Raw genomic sequence first — 21,138 nt, 5'->3', positions numbered from 1 at the left:
AATTTACATCTGTTCCAATATCAAGTTCAACTTATTAATTAAATAGCTCATTTTTCAAATAAGATCATTCTGGTCTTGTCCTTAAGTTTTATACTTCGGTCTACCTCTGTCACGTCCTCTTCTGTAACTTCAGGGTTCTTGCCCTGAAATATATGTATTTGTTTTTATTGAAGCACAATTTGCTTTTATGGTACGCAGTACATTACTTTTACAAACAAAAGAGTTCCACTTAAGCCTATCAGTGCTTTCAAATGTTGTATTTTGACATATAAATTATTTGTGTATATTCTAAAGTGCTTTTTCAGGTGATCAAATGGTAAAAGATTACTGTACCTAGATGATTCTATGAACCAGGCAGATTATGGCAGTTATTTGTCTTCTGTTCCTTGCCAATTCTACCCTTCCTTTCACTGAGGCTAAAAACAATTTGGTAGAATTGAAGCTTTTAATATAAACTTTAAATTCTTACATATGAATTTTCCAACTGTCCTGTTACAGGACAGTTAGAATTACAGTCCCATGACAGGAAAATTATTAACTCAGAATCTCTGGCAGTTATAAAGAATTATGATCATCTGCCAATAACATGCAGCAACCTTCACAAAAAGAGACATCATTTGGCTTTTTTCACTTCCAGAACTAACAGGCATTAAAGCTGTAGATTAAAATGAAGTCTGGTAAAGAAAACACATAGTGAAACTACAAAACTTGAACTGCAGCGTTTTCCTTTAACAAATAATTTCATATATTGACATTACATTTCAGGTTACGTCCAAGAGGAAGATATAAAGGAAGAGGAAGATATAAAGGAGGAGGAAGAAGATGATGATGACAATTCAACTGCTCAGCTCCAGGGCAGCAATGACACTGGAACGGATGAGGAACACGATGTGGGTCCTGAGCAGAAAGGGAACTTTAGTTACCAGAATTCCCCTGTCAGTCATATATCTAACCAGGATGCAGAAAATGAATCACTGCTGAGTGATGGTAGTGACCACGTGACAGATATTAAAAGCATTTGCTCTAGAGAGCCGCAGGATCCAAAAACCAGCACCCATCCCAAAGCCCAGAATGAAGCACACAACTGCATGGATAAAATGACAGCGGTCTATGCCAACATACTGTCAGACTCTTACTGGACAGGCTTGGGGCTGGGTTTCAAGTTGTCCAACTCTGAAAAGAGGAGCTGTGACAACAGAAATGGAGGGAACAAAGCTGATTTTGATTGGCATCAAGATGCACTGTCAAAAAGCTTACAACAGAATTTACCTTCCAGACCTGTCTCAAAACCCAACCTGTTCAGCTCCGTCCAGCTCTACCGGCAGAGCAGCAAAATGTGTGGAACTGTGTTCACCGGCGCCAGCAGGTTTCGGTGCCGGCAGTGCAGCGCGGCCTATGACACGCTGGTCGAACTAACGGTTCATATGAATGAAACAGGTCACTACCAAGATGACAACCACAAAAAGGACAAGCACAGACCTACCAGCTACTCAAAGCCCCGAAAAAGGGCTTTCCAGGACATGGACAAGGAAGATGCACAAAAAGTTTTGAAGTGTATGTTCTGTGGTGATTCCTTTGATTCCCTTCAAGATTTGAGCGTTCATATGATAAAAACAAAACATTACCAAAAAGTGCCTTTGAAGGAGCCGGTACCAACCATTTCTTCAAAAATGGTCACTCCAGCAAAGAAACGTGTGTTTGATGTTAACAGGCCTTGTTCCCCCGATTCCACAACGGGGTCTTTCTCAGATACTTTTTCCCCACAGAAGAACGGGAACCTGCAATTATCATCCAACAACCGCTACGGCTACCAGAATGGTGCCAGCTATACGTGGCAGTTTGAGGCCTGCAAATCCCAGATTTTGAAGTGTATGGAGTGTGGAAGTTCCCATGACACCTTGCAGCAGCTCACAACCCACATGATGGTTACTGGCCACTTCTTGAAAGTCACAAGTTCAGCTTCAAAGAAAGGAAAGCAACTTGTTCTTGATCCTTTAGCTGTGGAAAAAATGCAATCACTCTCTGAAGCACCAGCCAACGACAGCCCAGTTTCAAAGGCAACCAGTAAATCATCATCTGCAGAATGCATAGCTCCTGTTTCTGAAATAAAAAAAGAAAGTAAAAAAGATAAAGTTGATGATGCAAACAAAGATGAGAAAGCAGTAAAAACTGAAGAGTATGAGGACACCCTTCAGAAACCACTGGATCCCACAATGAAATACCAGTACCTCAGAGAAGAAGATTTAGAAGATGGTTCAAAAGGTGGTGGGGACATTTTAAAGTCTTTGGAGAACACTGTCACAACAGCCATCAATAAAGCTCAAAATGGAGCGCCTAGCTGGAGTGCATATCCCAGCATCCATGCAGCTTATCAGCTCTCAGAAGGAGCTAAGCCATCTTTGCCTGTGGGTTCCCAAGTACTGCAAATCAGGCCAACAATGGCCAACAAGTTGAGGCCCATAGCTCCAAAGTGGAAAGTCATGCCTCTAGTCCCTATCTCAGCAAATGTGGCTCAGTGCACTCAAGTGAAGAAGGAAACTGATGACAGGGAGGAGGTACAAAAGGACTATGCTAAAGAGAGCATTCAAGCTGAGCCTGCTTCACTCAGTCAGAGTGAGAGAGAACCTCTCCTCAAATCTGAAGCCTCTGTGGAGCCAAAAAAGACAGAACCATGTCCCTTGAAAGAAGAAGACAAAATTAAAGAGGACAGTGGAAAAGAAAAATCAGTCCTCAAGGAACCAACAGCAGTTTCTCTTAGTAATGGTTGTGCTGCTGCCAACCATTCTTCGGAGCTGCCTTGTGTCAACCCTCTCAGTGCCCTGCAGTCGGTACTGAATAATCACTTGGGCAAAGCCACCGAGCCCTTACGGCCCCAATCCAACTCCAGCCCCAGCTCTAGCACAATTTCCATGTTCCACAAATCTAATCTAAATATGATGGAGAAGCCAGTTTTATCTCCTACTCCAACCCCACCAAAGCCTGCAAGTGTAACCAGGCACTATTTGTTTGAAAATAATGATCAGCCTATTGACCTGACCAAATCTAAAGGCAAGAAAGCTGAGTCAGCTCAAGCACAATCTTGTACTTCTCCACCTCAAAAACATGCTCTGTCTGACATTGCTGACATGGTCAAAGTTCTTCCCAAAGCTACTACACCAAAACCTGCTGCATCTTCAAGGATCCCGTCTATGAAGTTGGAAATAGATGTCCGACGCTTTGAGGATGTCTCAACAGAAGTCTCCACTCTGCATAAAAGGAAGGGCAGGCAGTCAAACTGGAACCCCCAGCATCTTCTCATTTTGCAAGCTCAGTTTGCTTCCAGCCTCTTCCAGACATCTGAAGGTAAATATTTATTATCAGATCTAGGCCCACAGGAGCGTATGCAGATCTCAAAATTTACCGGACTGTCAATGACCACCATCAGCCACTGGTTGGCAAATGTCAAGTACCAACTTAGGAAAACTGGAGGAACAAAGTTTTTGAAAAACATGGACAAAGGGCATCCAGTCTTTTATTGCAGCGACTGTGCATCTCAGTTTCGAACCCCATCTACTTACATTAGCCACTTAGAATCTCATCTAGGTTTCCAAATGAAAGACATGAACAGGCTGGCTGTGGAGCAGCAAACCAAGGTAGAGCAAGAAATCTCCAGAGTTTCAGTTCAAAGGTCTCCTGAAACAATAGCTGGAGAAGAGGACACAGACTCTAAGTTCAAATGTAAGTTGTGCTGTCGGACATTTGCGAGCAAACATGCTGTAAAACTTCATCTAAGCAAAACACACAGCAAGTCACCAGAACACCATTCACAATTTGTAGCAGAAGTGGATGAAGAATAACTCTTAAGGTATGCATGCTCTATAGCGAGTTTTAATTTCATCCTTTTAAGGAGGCCTCTTTAAACATTCATACTTTATTCAATGTAGGAAAACACTATAAAATGCATAATGTACTGTTGCTTCATTAAACTAATTGCATGTACCTATTCATTTTATAATGTTTTCAGGAAGAGCGCTTGACAAATGCAGAACTACATTGCCCGATATAAAAAAGTTGCTTCTTGTTAATATTTTCCCAGTTCTCACTCCCCTTTTTGTTTCTAAGAATTGTTTCACATCCTATGCACTTCAATGTGGAATGCAACAAATAAATGCTACTCTTTGCAGTGAGAATGGAAAAAGCAGAAAAAAAGCACTGGGCACCAAAAGATCATTACCTCCTTCAGTGCTAACACATCTGTAAATCTGATTCTGAATGGGGAAAAGAAGACAATTCAAATGTCAAATTAATAAAATAATAAATAGTCTGAATTCCTGATACACTCAAATCCAGTCTCAAGAATCTACTGATAACTGAGAAGTTTATGTCTAGAAGTTTAGTTATTCTTTCATTGATGTTTGGATATTCCGCATTGTACAAACTGTTGATATTTTACACATACGTAACACTCACTATTGTGAGGGGCCTTTCTTGGCACATCGGTTTAACCTTTCTCATGTCTCTGCTCATTTCTTTTTTAATCTTGAAGACATTTGATTACATTTTGTTTCACGTTGGTGGGCACGTCAGTCAGTCTGTGAGCATCACTGACTTCAGCTCAAGGTTTCATATGAGTAGGGGGGGGCTGGCGCTTCATTCAGGAAGCAATGAGATTTCTTTTACATGCTTAATATTTCCAAAACGTGTTAATAGGATATTTTACATTACTGTTGATACTTTTTTGTGCTGAAAAATACGCCAACCGAAGTACTGCCGCAGCCAATGTTTATAATATGTAATGTCATGTTCAGATTACACACCTTTTTTGCATTTTTAATTTTGCTTGATTCACAAACTCAAATCTTCTTGATTTAAATAAATATGCAGAACGTCAACTAAAAGTCCAAATAGAAGTTTTCTGTTCTAACACGTTTCTTTCCAGCAAGGCTCTCTTAGTCATTCCCAGCAAAACTCAGGCTCTGCTTCTATTCGCAGAATAATCATGTGCAGACTCAGATTTTCTCCATCATGTTCGTTACTTGAATAACATTTGGAAAATGAATTCACCAGACAGTCAAAATTAAAGATGTGTTGTGAGTTGTCACTCCCGCCACCTGCTATTGTGGCTATTCTCTGGCTAATTGAGGGTGCAAGCACTCTGAAGATGAATACTCGTTTGTGTGAAGATTTCACATTTGTTTGCTGCAAATATTCATGAAGCTCTAAGAAACACTTTGTGTACAGAGCCAGCACAAGGACTATGCGTCACTTACGCTCTGTTTAAAAAGCTACTTTTGAATAATTTAAGCCACTAATCAGAAGGTTGCTTTGGGATGGGCAATAGAAGCTATTGCTATAGAGTATAACATCGGTATTCAAGTGCAGTAAGATTGAAGTTTTACATACATCTTGTATGTGCTGTCTGTATTTGACCGGATTTATTCTTCTTGTGTATTTTAACCAGCAAAATTCAGTCTAACTCAAAGGGAGTTTATTCTCTCAGTACTGCTAAAATCCTTAAATTCCTTTGTTCGTATTTTTAACCCAGCATTAGAACGCAATACAAAAGGAAAAAACAAATGTTCCTTGTTAACCTGAAAATAACGGATTTTCTGCTTAACCATTTTATTACCATTCAAAAACAATATACCTGCCAAAATATCAGGAAATTACAGGAGGTTGGTTGGGAAAAATATACCATATTTCATTTCCTTCCTCACCAGTTAATGATTAATAAGACTCTGACATTCGTCGTTTTCACATAAGAGATATCAGAGCAAACCAATAATTTGGGTTCTATCAAACAAAAGCTATCTGCCAAATATATTAATGTAACAGTTATTTTGGCATATTCATGGCTTAATACCTGACAAATGTTTCAGATTTGGTTTTAAAAGCACCGTATTATTATAAAGAGGCAAACCAAACACCCACCTTCATAAACATGTTATTGTTCCTCGGGATTTGGGGGACGAGTACAAAGAAAAAAAATCTGAGGGAAAGAAAGGCTTTCTGCATTGTAATAACCTACACAGACACATCACGAGTGTTATTCAGGTGGTATGTGACTACGTAAATAAGGCACTGTCCTTCCTGCCTTCGGGTACCCAGAAATCGCTGTCCTTTTAATACTCATCCTTTTCTAATTTATATCAAGATGCAGGTTGTGCCTTACCTTTGAAAAAAATATATTTAAATTGCAATGACAGAGTGATAGCACTGTTATCTGGAACTATAATTTGAGTTGGTATGCATGATAGCACAAATTGTGTGAAATGATGGGGTATTTTGGATAGCATTGTAAAGGTTTTATGACTGTAAGCCTACCCAACTTCTGGCTGCGTTGGAAGCGTGGAGGCCACAGTTTATTCGTATGGTTTCTTCCTGAGATCTGCAAGGAGACTAAATCATATAACAGGGATTTTCAGGGTTTACTTATTCTTACCATGTTATTGTTAAGATTCAGTATGCATTTGAATAATAACATAGAGGAGAGCACAGCGTTGAGAAACGGGAAATATAAAGCATACCGAAATTCTTAAAACGTGCACGTGCACCTGCATTCACTTGTAGGCAATACTGTAGTGGCATAGAAATAAAAGTATACGGAAATAAACGGAAATAAAACAGTGGAAAGTGTACTCGAAGTACAGAAATACATAAACTACTTTTTATATTTTAATGCAATTTACTGTTAAAGGTGATATTTTAAGATGTCGACTGTCATTAAAAATATAAATGAATAATCTGGGTTAGTACTGTAGAAAAATGTGTTGTGTATATGGATTTATTTTTAAGATCTCTGTGAGGCTGTTTATAAGAAATTCACTATAAATACTTCTTAAATGTAAAGACATACATATCTGTTTTATGTTCCTCTTCAGTGTTTTCTTGAGTTCCTTTAACTGATACGGGCATATAATATAATGTAAAATTATGTGTAATACACAACAATCAGATGTCTCTATTCTTTTCATTTAACCTACTTCATATTTGTTTGTATTGCTCTTCTTCAAAGAAACCCCATGAACATTAGGAAGCATGGCTTAATCAGAACTAATTTGTATGATGACTTATACCTTCAAAGAGGATTTCTTCTTTTTTTGCAGCTGAATTAGAATTTGTATGTTGTTCCGAGGAAAAAAACCAAAAGGCAATGCGGGATTTGATTTCTTACTGTAACATCATGTGGTGGAATTGACTGTCACTGGTCAGTGACCGAGGCTCTCCCCACTCTTTTCTACAACTTTTTACAGAGATAAGTCTCTGTAGCGTTAAATTTACCAGCTTGATTGAGGAGATTGCTTTACTGAAGACCCTGATGAGCAAACAAGCAGCTACCTGAAATGAACTAATTGGAAATAAGGCTGCTGCAAAACAAAAAAATGAGTCATAATGATAAACAGTTTTTCTCTCTGTTTCCTCCTTTGTCTTTTTTTAACCATCAAGTTTAAAGCTTCTGCAGTGCTTTTTTTTTCTACTTTATAGGAGACAACTGACATTCTGTGGTAAATGGAAGAAAGAGCAGAGCAGAACTGAAAATCCTCTAATGCACTGACACTAACTTGCCCTCTATTGTTGAAAATGAGCAGGCAATCATGATTGTTCATCAAATGGCTCCTAATGCAGTTAAAGCATTCAGCTATAATTTCTCCTTGCATTTATAATTACTGTCATAGACTGCACACCTCAGTGAGCAGATTAAAGCTATAAACTATTTAGCCGTAGCTTTAAGATGAGGAACTTGATTTGTCTGGCAGCAGTTATTTGTTAGAGAGCTTGACACTTCACATAAAAATGACTCAACTTGATGAAGAACAATGCAGTTTAAGCAATGCAGTGATTTTAAATCAGTCATTATACCACGCCCTGTAAGAATTGCAAAGCAATTTGTTAAATGATATATAGGACACGTAGATAACTGTATGTGTTAAGTATACCAAAATAGAAGATTTTTTTCTCCTGTGGATTTTATTTTCTCCTCCCCTCTGGAGCTGTAGGAGCTGCTCTGAACATGATGTTCTGCTATTAGCCAATATTGGTGTTACACAGGCAAGGCCAATTGCGGGGATTAGTTGTCCGAAGCCACACGTTAGGAGAGAAGACGAGGCAAGGCAATAGCGACAGGCTCAGGTGGGCCTCTGTGCTGCAGTCCCTCAGCAGGGGACTGCCTCAAATCCACCCTAGTGAAGGCCCAGTCCCCCCAAAAGCAGTAGATTGGGACTTTTCAAATTCAGCATTCTGAAAACTTGGAACTTGCCCTGCCTAATGTGTTTTCAGCCTAGCACTCGCCCTTGTAAAAGCAGCAGTAAGAGTTTGCTCTCAGCTTCTGTGAGAGCAGGGTCAGGGCAGATCAAGGTGCATCAGCATGGATATATCTGTGCAGATTTACTTGCTTTTTATGAATACTACAGGTTGCTATTAAGATTGGTGTGACTGAAATTGTATTAGCTCATCCAACCCACCAGGTTACCCCATATTGTTCCTAGACTCTGCATGAACGTACAGTAAATGACGGTTCCTGCCCCCAAAAGGCAGGAATTCTTCAATGCACAAAGAAACAGCAACTTGTAAGTATTTTGACCAGATCTTAACTGACCTTGAATAGCACCTACCTCCTCAAGCATTCAGTATTCATAAGGATATCAAAATCTTACCTTCTCCTTGCTGCATCTGATATTATTAAATGCTACAGCCTTCATAATCTATAGTGGAAAAGTTTTACCCGGTGAGATTTCAAAGGAAGAGTACATGTTTTACACCTTGGCAACCAAGTAGCAAAGATCAATAACAAAAGGAAAAGACACAAGCAGCATCCAGCCCTCAAAAGCACCTTTCAATAAAAATAATGTAATTTAGCAGGATGATCACTCTGTGCAAATACGATGGAGCACAGATGAAAAACGAGGAAAAATATAGATACGGCTTTATGGGAAGAGGAAAGGAGGAAGAGATTTTTCACTATTTATTGGGATAATGAACAGATAATTCACAATTATTAAGCTGTAGTCCTCAGGCCTTATTCTGACTCTCCTCGGTTGAGAGCTGGGTCTGACTGTGAGTGCAGGTGGGGTGTGTTGGTGTGGGAAGCTCAGGCCCCCATGGTCGTTCTCGTGCGTTGGTGGAGCTGTGCGGGATTCACAGCAGCAGATACCGCTCAGGACCCTGCCTGCAAGAAGAAGAGTGAGGCAGAAGAAGCCACGCACAGCTCAGAGCTTATTTCATAACTGTGACGGTGTTTCTCCTTTGGGAGTGTCTCACCTTCAGGAAAGGGGCAGCAGACCCTGGTTCCCAGCCCATGATAAGGCGTGTAGCATCAAGGCACTGCGCTGGGAGAGCCGAGGGGCTCTGGGTGGCTGTGCATCCCGAGAGCACGAGCTGGTGGAGCCCTGGAAGGTGGGAGGTGGCTGGAAGGCTCCTACACTCAGTTCTGTGAGGGGTGTCCTTCTCTGGGGCACTGCGTTGGCTCTGTTGGCTCTGGACGCGTGGGAAAGGTGCCATGGGGACCAAGAGGAGGGTGCACTGGGGGCATGGAAAGGGAGGGAATGGCAGCAGCATGCTGGGCAGAGAAAAGGAGGGAGAGGTGGGGAAGGAGGGGGCTTGTTCCTTGCTGGAAATTTGCGCGTTCCCTTTATTAAAACAAAACAATTCCTCCTCCCCTCCAAAATCCCTCCCTGCCAGCACTCAGCACAGCTCCTCTGCCAGGGGTCAGCACATGCAGGATGGGGGAGGGCAGGACGGGGGAGTGGAGGAGGTTGTCATGTCTAATGAATACCCTGAATGTATCGAGATATATATTTTTTTCATTTCAGAAAAGGTTCCATTAAGAGGGAGACAGCCCTAACATGTGCTTTGGCCCCTCATCAGATTTATGAGTATTTGCTCTGCTCTTTAATAGGAAACTCTGCAGCAACTGCCACCTTGCCTGCTCTCCCTGAGATACACAGTGGCTTCTCAGGGAAATGCACTTCATTATTAATGTGAATTTGTACGTTTTTATGACACTGCTTGGGGGAAGGGGCAGGCAGAGATTTCCTGGTGATATATGCTCATTTCAAACCATTTATTGTCCCAGACAATCGAAGAACAATGATAAACATTGTTATAGAAAGTGGAGAGTACCACAGTGACATTTTTGAAGGGAAAGGAGAGGTGGCTGGAGTGGTTTTCATGTGGTTGCTCCCCTCTTGTGCCTGCAGCAGCTGCATCAGATCAAGCGACAGAGCGGTCATTGTGGTGGCATGTTGCCTCCCCTTGCCTGCCCATTTCTCAGGCCAGCAATGACCCTTTGCTCAGTGCTTTGCTGCAGCAGAGGAGGTATAGAGGAAGGGAAGGAGTGTGTCCTTTGGGAAGCCTCTACTGCAGAGAATCACAAGGCTCAGAGTGAATGTTCAGAATCCCCATGCCCCCTTGCCCCAGTAGTCTCTGATTTATTATTGAGTGACCTGGCATGGAAACCCTGTGCATGTAGCAGCAGCTGCAAGGCATCAAATCAGATCAGGAGGAGAAAGGCGAGGGTGTGTGACATGGTTTACCAGAGCATTCTCAGTATCTTCTGCTTTCTCTTTCTGCTGCAAAGCTCATCTGTAATCCACACAGTCACCTGGGAGCTCTGGGAGGGGATGAAAATGGTGGGCTTGGGCTGCATTGGAGAACCAAAATATTTCATCCTTTAAGATCACCCTAAAAAGAGAGATCAGTAAGGCCATGGCCTCTCTGTGATCCAATTTCTCCTGCCTCTCCCAGCAGTGTTCTGCAGGCCTGGTGAAGGTCAAGGTCAGGTTATGCTGCCTGTGCCAAAAGCTCCAGAAGCCTTCGTGCTTGAGGGGGCTTTGCCGTTCCCACTGGGATTTCCTCTCCGCAGCACTACCAGCCAGAGCTTCCTCTGTGCCACTGAGCTCATAGCCTCCAGCTATAAGCGAATGACTGTGTTTGTATTCTATTCCCTAGTCCTGAGTATGCACAATCCTTTGTAACAGGAGGTGTGCCCAATAGCTGAGCACTGCTAAAGACTTTCTTTATGGCATTTTTCTACTTTCCTCTTCAAACTGAATAGTAGTAAGGAAGAAAATCAAAATAGCCATATAGGGTTGGGTCATAGGCCTGTCTGTGTGCACCACGACTGCAGGACATAAGTGTGGTACCATCCCTAAAGGCCCCTCCCAGCCTCCAGATTTAGAGTTCAGGAACTTCTTTGGCCAGAGGAGATTGTGTTCTCCTACTTCCAGGGAACAAATGAGAGGCCTTCTTGGTCACTGTAGAAAGACGGGCACAGCTGTGAGGCCTCTTAGGATGAGCTCTGGACATACCCATCATCAGGCAGGGAGCAGAGGATACACAAACCAGCCCAAGGCAGGCAGAATGGTGCTGAGTCTTCATGCTTGTTCTTCACAACTGGCAGAGTGCAGGAAAGGAAGAAATCCCACCCAGTGACATCAAGCCCTCAGACCTAAAGTTCCCCCTCCTTTTCCCATTCTATTTTCCATGAAGGTTTCCCATCATGCGGTAAATATGCCAATCTGACCATTAGATTTCTTTCTGAACTCTATGCAGAAGAGAACTTGTAGTCTTACTGCAGAATTCATACTAGCATCGACTAGTAATTCAGATGAGGCAAAACTACTTATTCTACGTGTTGTACACAGATAATGCTACAGTGATCCCTTCTGGGTCTACTTTCAGCTTTTCTAAACCTGCAACTACTTTTTTTTGTACACGAACAAAAGTGTTTTTCCCCTCTCCTGCTGTAGAACTGTTGAATCCTAAATGCAAACTTGTTGTTTTCATGAGGTCATTTAATGAAAACTCCCAAATGCTCCCTGTTTCTAAAAATCCCCAAATTTATACCATAAACCACAGATTACCTGAAATTATGTATCTCAATATGTTCAGCCAATAACCTGGCATAGCACACAGCTGCCAGCAGATACCTTCATCCCACATCTCCATCTCTCCACTTTTCTGTCTTGTTCCAAGCCAAGGTTAGAAGCAGCTTTCTGCCCGGTTCACATCCTCCGCCCTCTGCTGCTCTCCAAGCAGACTTTGGTTGTCACCCTGTAGCTGCATGCTGCACCACTTCTGCAAACACAGCAGTGGCTGCACAACATCAGCTGTATTCTGAGGTCAAGTCAAGCTACTGGCATTGATTCCTATAGGGACTGAGTCCTCGTGGCCACCAGCTTACTTTATAGGGCCATTAAGAGGATTGATGTTGCCTTTTAAGCACCTATTGATCTACATCTCAAGGGACATCGCAGAAGAAGCGTTCCACTGGGATATGAGTAGGCCATGTCCTGTTTCTGCCTACTTTCATGCAAACTGAGCACACCACTCCTACAAGTAAGGGCAAATCTGAATGCTTCCTCCGTGCTTCCTCAGCTCAGGGGCAAACAGCTGCATGTGATTCAGTCCTCAGCAAAGCTCGCCCCTAAACTGGACATACAGACAGACAGGCTGTGGGTGGGCTTCCAGTTCAGTAACTCACTTCCCTTCATAACCTAAGGAGCCAAGGATTTGTTGGCCATGTTTTTTTATGGTGTAAGACCCAGGTTTGTCATCCAGGGAATAGGCGATGGGGGAGGTAATTCTGTTTATTTGATCAGTGTATTTTTAAAACGATGTCTATGCTCCCAGGAATTATGTGGCCTTCTTCAATAAATCACAAACTCACAAAAAAAAAAAACAAACAACAAAAAAAAACCTCTCAGTATTTTTCCAAAGAGATTAGGGTAAAAGTTCCTATACTCATTTTTCATGTCTGTAAAAAAAATATCAACAACAGTGATAAGTATAGCCAAAAAGAGTGTAAAAGCACACCCTGTCATTTGTTTTCCATGTGCCATATGTTTTCTGAATCCTGCACCTCCCACATACAAATTGCACGCAGTAATGTGGGGTGCACACATTACTCAGGATTATTTAGTTAAGCCCTGCCTATATGAGGGAATTAACTTAGATAAAGTCAAGCCACTGTGCTTTGTTTTGTGTTTTTTTTTTCCTTATTCTGGATTCATAGAGTAGAAAATTAAAGATCCCACTGTGCCAGGCTTCATGTCATTTGGTTTTAATTTAATTCATCTCTTCAATTCTCTGTTTCTCCTTCTCTTCGAGTATCATCAGTAGGTGGTCCAAGCATCAACCAGAAGATTTACTGGCAAGAGTAAATGTATGAATGCTATGAACACATTGTTTTTCTGATATGATTTAATGACCTTTTTGGCATTCCCATGGCTGTTGAAATCTTCCATAATAATTCCCCTTGGCAGACAAAGCTCCTGTTGATCAGGTGAAAGCTGATGCAAATGTCAAATGTCAATAAATTTGTAATCCATAAATGTAATACTCAGTGCCAGAGTGTGACAGGGTTAAACAGAGTGCAGCAGCGGACACCTAAGATATGAGCTAAATCTTAATACTGTGAACAGAAAATAGGAAAGCAGTATCACCTCCAAAAAGTCCCCGTAGCCAAACTCTTCTCCTCACTCCTTGTTCTCTCTGCATGTTTTCTGTATTGCTGAGCTTTGACAAAAGAGGGTTTCAATTGCTTGCACTTGGCAGAGCGAGGCTGGGGATGCAGGTTCTGTTCCTTGATCCATTTTTGACTCGTTGTGTGAGGCTGGGAGTTAACTTCCCCGTGTTTCTAAAGGAGCTCTTTACCAGCACAGAGGTTTCAGAGCCATCAGATTGATCCTGGAAACGATTAGTTATGCAAGATATTCCGGTAAATTAACAAGACCACTTATGTAAGTTAGGTGTTGCAGGAATGAGTCGTGACTCATTTATAGTTTTAAGATGCTTGAAAAGGGCGAGCCATGTTTGAAGCCTGATTTTATATACAATAAAGACATAAGAACAATCACATAATTTCCCAAGAGATTTTCTTGAGGGCCCTCCGCTTTGACCTTTGGCTCTGAAAAGCTCCGGTTTGTTTGACATTGAAAAAAAGCAAATGTGTGAATGCAGTGCCATGAGCATTTGCACTTTGAGCATGCTGGGGCTGAACACAGCTGAACTGGAAAAGACTGCAGCAGCTAATGTACTTGGAAAATATAACAGAGGCATTTACTTAATAACTCAACTAATTCCTTTAGCTCACCTTGTAGAGATGTAACCTTTGAATGAGAGAGTCCCTAGTTCAAAATCCCATGTCTCCTCTGTCCTTGTGTTAATTTTTAAATTATATATCATTGTTGAGAGGCCCTTGTGTTGAGCATTACAGGCTATTTTTCATGTCTAAACTGGGGAATTATAACTGAACATTAGCTACTGGCTATAAATCACATGGAACAAAGTGGCATCTGCATCTACTCAGTAACAAGAGTGGGAGAAATGCAACTTACTTAAGTTGAGACAGGAAAGAGGACACAAGCGCAGTAGCAGAGATAATTGTGACTGGGGAGAACTAATGGTTCTTTGAGCCGCGTGGGGCTGTGCAGCCCTGTGCTCAGAGCTCTCCACAGCCAGCACTGTAAGTGCACGGTCACAGCAGGAGCTCAGGCAATTTGAAGGGGAAATGCGGAGCTGGAAGATATTTCACACACCCCTGCAATGCCACCTAGCACGCTGCCGGTCACGGCAGGCCAGCCTCAGAGTCAGGGAGAGCTTTTTCAGAGCCTGGCAAATGCACTGTTTTGCTCTCCCCGTCCCCATCCTCCATCAGCAAGCATGAGTGAGCAGTGTCCACAACTCGCTCTCCCTGGGAAATGTTTTTGTTTCTAATTGTGGCTAAAGCCCAGGTGAGGAGGAGGCAGCACGGCTGTCAGCACAGCAGGCCGAGGGGCTGTGGGCCTGGGCTGCATGGCTCTGCCCACTGCTCCGCTCGCAGGCAGGAGCACTGCGGTGCCTGTGCCTTCCTGAGCAGCTCGACAAAGGCACAGTGCTATCTTAAAAGCCAGCAAGAGAAGCTGGACTGAGCGTGGTCTACTTCTTGCATTTGTCTCTGCTGTCCTTTCTTGTACGCTGGTGGTGTATTTTTTCAGTTCCCTGACTGTGAACAAAGCTTCCACGATCTCTTGTGTCTTCACTGGGGCAAGCAAAAGCTGCCTGTATAGTTTTGGGGGCCACACACTTTCGTCTGTGCAGTGCCAGCCAGCAGAGCTGCTTCATAAACTGCTGCACCAAATGCAGTGGGGGCTCAGGGTGAGCTCTGCCTGCAGTGCAGCTTCTTAAAAGGAGAACAGAGCTCCACACAGAGTTCCCCAAGCAGTTGGGTTTGTTCTGTTTGTGCAGTGCCGAGCACAGTGAGTTGCTGGTCCAGGTTCCAAGTAGCAGTAATTGCAGTAGGTGTTTTGCTGATTAGAGGTAAACTTCAGGACGTTCTTAAAAGCTTTGCTTTAGAGGCCTGTGTGCTGTACGTTTATTAGGCTGTTCAGCAGTAATTCAGACAGCAGAGAATTGTTGAGGACCTGGTCTATCTAATTGTGTGTCTAAATCATAGTTGCACCGAGATTCAGAGGTACTAACATTACAGTCTGCACTGAATGGCTCAGGTTATATGGTCAGATTCCTGCAGATGGTCAGTTTGTACCATAAAATTTAAAATTACAACTTGCGCCATAAAGCTACTGCCTCAAATTTATTATATATTGCAGCACAACAAGCAAATTAATACTAGATGCAGTATATGCCCAGACATTAATGTGAGCAGAGGATGAAATATCCTCTTCCCAGCTCATTGGTACACATTCCCTTCAGAGCACCAAGGAAGAGGAAGGCACCAGGAGCGCAGCCCTGCATGGTGCGGTGCCAGCCTTGGGGCAGCAGGAAGGACATCACACCCCAGCACAAGGGCATTGCACACACCCCAGCACGAGGCCCTGGGGCTTCCGAACCCGCAGTTCTGCTCCGTGCATTGTGCCTGCAAGAGCTGAGCGCTCAGCAAAATCTTTTTATTATTCGTCATAAAGAATCACAGCTGTGAAAAGCAAACTAGGGAAGGGGAGTGGGAACAGGCAGGCACACTCCCCTGGACCGGTGTAAATCAGGAGCAGCTCTGCTGTAGGTCTGCTGAATTACACTGCTGTCACTTCGACATCAGCCCAGAATCAGCCCCTTTACCTGCAAGAGATGAGTGAAATATCTTACAACTGTGTGTCCAGGAGCCTGCTAAGCTTCTTGTAGAGTTGCTGTCAGTATGCCCAGGGCAGAAGCATATTTTTTTCTTACTGTTGTACATAAGGGCTCTGCTGCAGCCGACAACATGAAATGTGTTAGTTCGGTTTGTTCAAAATGGAGTGTGTTTGTTAAGTGTTGCCTCTTTGATGTTGCGCTGCCATCTCCATCTTTGTCATCATTGCCCATCTTTTTCAATCTAATGAACTCAAACCATCAGTGCAACTTAAGTTCGGCTGTCTGTTCTTGCATAGTTAATATTAAAAATGTACTAACAGTGTGGCTGCGAAATCAAATTATGCACATAAATATGCTGGCATAGCAGAGGAGGCGGCAGAAGCTGAAGTTAGCAACATTGATGCCAGTTCACATTTGCAAATCAACCGTCAATCTGTCATTAAACATGTTATCAAATGATGATAAGTGTATGCTTCTTGCTTGCATTGGCGCGCTTATTCCCGATGTTGATGTGCATTAATGGGATAATGTGCATTAACATAGTCTTGCTTGGATGAACACAAAACATTTTTTATCCGTCTTAGTTTGTTTCCCCCTGTGGCCCCCAAGTAAGTGTTTTGTGTTATCAAATTGCCAAAAAATGGGAAAACACATTACTTTTAATTAGCAAAAATTTTGAGTCGTTCTTTTTTTTAAAATTTTTTATCCAGACTCTCCTGTGTGTTGTCAGCTGAGGTGGAGGGGACAGAAAAACATTCCCTTGCCTTCTTTAAGTAAAACGATTAATGTCAGAAACTCAGAGGCTGACAATTATGCTCTGTCTTAATGCACTGGCCTTTCATCTGCAGCCCTTGCTTTTGACACGAGTGATGGTTTCAGTTCAGCGATATGAAAGGCAGGAAAGGAAATGATCTCAGGCATTCCCAGCCCATTGTGCGCTGCTGTACGCAGACATGGCAAGCAGTCCTCGTGCTGGCTTCAGTTCGCGGTTTTGCATACGAGTCGGCGGCGGCTGTACCTAAAGATTAAACAAAAAGCTGCAGAAGAGCACGGCTGCTCTAGGAGGGAGTGGAAGGAGCTTCCCACCCGCCGCCCGGCTCTGCCACCGCTCCGCGTGATGCGCTGCTTACAGCACACGCTGACAGTGAGCTTCCTGGAAGTAGAAAAAAATCCTAACGCAAAGTGACGGAAGACATAAAACCATGAAGAGAGTCTGGCGACCATCCCGCCATGTACCAGGGCCTTCCTGCCTCCCAGCCCTGCCCGCAGCACCCGCGAGGTGAGAAGAGAGGGGAAGGCTCATTGTCCTGGGAACCATTTCAATAAATACAAACATTTGTGGGTATTTTTTGTTGTTGTTGTTTTAATTGCTTCTATTCAGAATTGATTTTTTTTCTACCCAGACACAATTCAGTGCTTTTGGGAAAGTTGAGGTGGAACTCTACCAGAGCAGGAAAGGCATCTGCTGGTCTTTTGTTCTTATGGGACTTCAAGGTTTTCAAACTCTTTAAAAAGCAAATGAAGCAAGGTTCTTCCCACCCCTTGGAGAACAGCTGTTCTTTTAAATCTTTTTGTATTTATGCAACAGGGGCAAAACTGTGATGATCTACCCAGGTTTTTATGGTAAAACAGCAATATTAATGAAAGGCAGTCTGGATAACGTCTGGTCCCGTTCAAAACACCACGAGTTTTTCCAGGGCTTTTACTAGACATTACCGGTAGTGTTATCAAATCGGGCTCAAGAGTTGCCTTAAAGGAAAGTCAATCATTTAAAGGGTTTTATTTTTAGTTTATGAGCTGGAAAATAAAACTCCTTCTAAAACTTTTATGATAGGCATCATATTATTTACATGTCTCTAAAATAGCAACTATTTCTCATATAATAAAAATGTTTATAAATTACTTTTAGTCTCTGTTTATGACTACATTTAACATCCAAACGTGGCTTGAGGTTCGTCCTGAACCTAAAAAAATCAGTGCTAGTAGAATAATGACTTTCTACATTTGAACATTCTGGTAAACAGGTCAAACTGTTGATCATTTTTCCTTTTTTATCAATCTAATAATGCTACTATCTTTAGGCATCCTATTCAGGTCTCTGATTTCTATTATCTGGATGATTTAAAGGAAAAATAATAGAGAATAATTATTGATTTTTTTTAATTGTCTTGATTTTTGAAAAGCCTATTATTTCTAAATTGTGGATACATCAGCACAAGTTTTATACTCATAAAACTCTAATAACAGTAATTGCACTCCTGTTAACTATAGCTTCAGTGAGCCCTCATGTTTTCTACTTCTAAACCAAAGAGCTTGTCTTCTCATACAGAGAGCCTGAATTTTAAGTTTATTTTCTGTTACACATCCGTTACTGACAGAATTTACCCAGCAACATCTTTTTTTTTCAGCTGTGTAGCTTTATGTTGCTTCTACTCCATGAGCTACCTTGAAATTAACTTGTCAAACAGTCGTCCCACTGCTTAGGGAAGGTTCCTGATCAGGTGAGTGGACCAATTTGTCAGGACATGGGGAACAGGTGCTGGAAATCGGATGGTTTTAAAAAGGCTCACGGTGAGGGCTGTGTCTGTGGGACCCCTGTAAGGAAGCTCAGGCTAGGATCATATAGGTGACTTTTTATATAACAAACAGCATTTGGAAAACTAGAGGGAGAAAGGTGTCTTGCAGTCTCCCCTTCCATGGTGACTTTGAGCCCTTAAACAGACCTTCCTGGAACCTCTTCATTGCCAGTGCCCAGTTCGTTCTTTTTTTGGTGTTTGGCAGACAACACGCCAAGGTAGAAAATGAGTATATCAAACTGAGCCCAGATCCAAAATCCTGGCTACATCCTGATACTTTTCAGGAGAAGACTGGGTCTGGATTTTATCTTCACTACTTCAGCCAGTCTCTGCTTTGAACACATGTATCAATCAGCTGCATTAATTTACCAGTTGTCATTAAGCAGTTTGAAACAGTGAGATGCTGGGTTGTTCCTCAGTAGTCATTTGTCAAAGGAAATGTTGAAAGAGGGAATCAGAAGTAACAGAGTTACGCTATTCTTCCTCTCGATTCTCCAGTCTTTATTCTTCATACTGCATCTTCTTCTATTATCTTAGGCTAACTTATCTTAGGCTAACTTTGGAGTGTTTGTCAGTTTTTGAAAATGGCAAGTAATTAGTCAATATGTTTTCACCATATGTATCAAGCTCAGTAAAGAGGCAACCATTGGCCTTTGTCATGGCACAGTAAGCGTTCGTTTTCTCAGCACTTCAAGTTACGCTGAGCGTGTGGCGAACGCCAAAGAATTTAATGAGGAATTTTACAATGAAACATTTGACATAATGATTCACTGTTCAGCACAGTTCACAAATTTGGGACGAGTCCCCTTTTCAGATTTCATCGACTTGTGCTGTTCACACTAGAGGTCTTGTATGAGCTGTATCTCCTCTGCCTGGTGCCCTGAGCAGAGAGCAAAGAGGCTGTGCAAAGGGTGGATAAATTGTTACTGACTCAGTGTGGTCCTGTTTTACATCTTCTTGGCACAGATGCTGTGTACAAGAGGGAAGAATTCTTGAAATCATGTTTCCCTTCCAGATGGCCTTTGTACTTACCCCAAGCTAGTTAATGCACTCTTTCCATGGAGAAATTTTTGCTTTAAGGCTTCCACTGTTGCTGACTGTCAACTTTCTATAAAATAAAATAATAAAAAAAAATCAAAATCTGATCTTAACACTGCTGATAAAAAGTGGCATTTGCCCCGATTTCACCTTCTTCTGAGCAAAAATATGTGCAGTGCTTCTGGAGAGAGAGAGGATAGGCAGCAGCCTTGCCTGGGCTCTTTTCCCCTCTTGGGAATGCTCTATTTCAATTATTTGTGGAACAGGTTTCTGCATTCTCCACTGGCTTTCCTTAGATTTACAAATGGGACTTCTGAGCTCAGATTCAATTCAGTGAGTTACAGGTGTGTTGTTTAACATTTCGGGGTACATACAATAAATTGCCACAAATAAGAATGATGGCATATTGTTTTACTGCAGTCATGATTTAAATTTATGTGGCATTGCTGTTGAAGTCAATAGGACTTTCTCCTGAGAATGTTTTGCAGAGTATGATATCATTAAAATATGACAGTTAATAGTCTTGTTTATGTTATTATATTTAATGAATAAATATATCAGTCTGTACATCAAACTTGGTTTTGTTTATACTCTTTAATTCTAGTCTTATCTCCCCTAGAAGCACGTTATATCTTTTAATTTTATAATTATCCACTTTATTCATGTGTGACACTACAGAACTGCCGCTTATATCCTGTGAGACATCCAAATGCAAACAGATGGAAAACAAGCAACCATTAGGAAATTCAGATCTGAATCTGAATCCAGCTCCGTATTTTCAAAGACCTCCACACTCTCAGCCCAGGAACTTGGTTGAGCTGCTGTATAAAGGAACAAGAGTTGAAGAATGGGAGTCTACATAGCATATCCAAACATAAACTGCCAAGAGGGACATAACACGATCCTCCAACAACTAAATATTACTTTCTGCCTCTTGAAGGAGACCTGTGCTTTAAACGCAAAGAGGGAACACTTCACACATTGGTCTCTCTGAAGTTTTTCAAAAATGGAATTCAAGGTTTATAGGGCAGGAGAGAGAGAATGGAAACATAAGCATAACTTTACAGCTGAGTGATTATAACACTTGGCTGGAAAGGGTGAATGTCAGTCCATGCTCCAAGGACCACTTTAACTTGACTAAATTCACAGGATGAAATACTTTCACTGTCCTTGTGTGTAGAGGCTCAGGGTTTACCTCTGCCAGGTAAGCAACCCCAGGAGGGTTGCAGAATCCTGCTCCTGCCGGCTTCTTCTCTCTCCACTGGAGACTCACTTTTGCAAAGCTCCTAAAGAACAAATGGCAGCTGCAAAATGTAGGTCTGTTCCCCTACACCAGTGCTGGGTGCTCTACTTCCTAAGAAATCCGTCAGCCAAATGATAGTTCTAGAAGGGCAAATTCCAATCGAATTTTTAAAAAAGTATAAAGCTTCACCTGCTTAGGAATCTCCTGATGTGTCTAATTACTCGTAGTATAGCAATG

At 42.0% G+C, this 21,138-nt stretch overlaps 1 protein-coding gene across 4 annotated transcripts in view; it reads left to right on the top strand.

Moving 5' to 3' along the window:
* Positions 1-21,138, top strand: part of TSHZ2 (teashirt zinc finger homeobox 2) — a 210,948-nt gene that overhangs the window by 129,826 nt on the left and 59,984 nt on the right. For 2 of the 4 annotated variants that reach the window (XM_021416549.1, XM_021416546.1), the window contains exon 2: positions 766-4,307. In XM_021416549.1, the coding sequence (XP_021272224.1) occupies positions 766-3,836 (3,071 nt within the window). In that variant the 3' untranslated portion in view covers positions 3,837-4,307. Of the gene's footprint in view, positions 1-765; positions 4,308-4,971; positions 20,218-21,138 lie in introns of those variants that run through there. The other 2 variants (XM_021416547.1, XM_021416548.1) reach the window with 2 other exon arrangements.

Source organism: Numida meleagris, chromosome 19 (assembly GCF_002078875.1).
Source record: "Numida meleagris isolate 19003 breed g44 Domestic line chromosome 19, NumMel1.0, whole genome shotgun sequence".
NCBI lineage: Eukaryota > Metazoa > Chordata > Aves > Galliformes > Numididae > Numida > Numida meleagris.
Note: the sequence above shows the minus strand (reverse complement) of the source record. Positions and strands in the feature narration are given on the sequence as shown.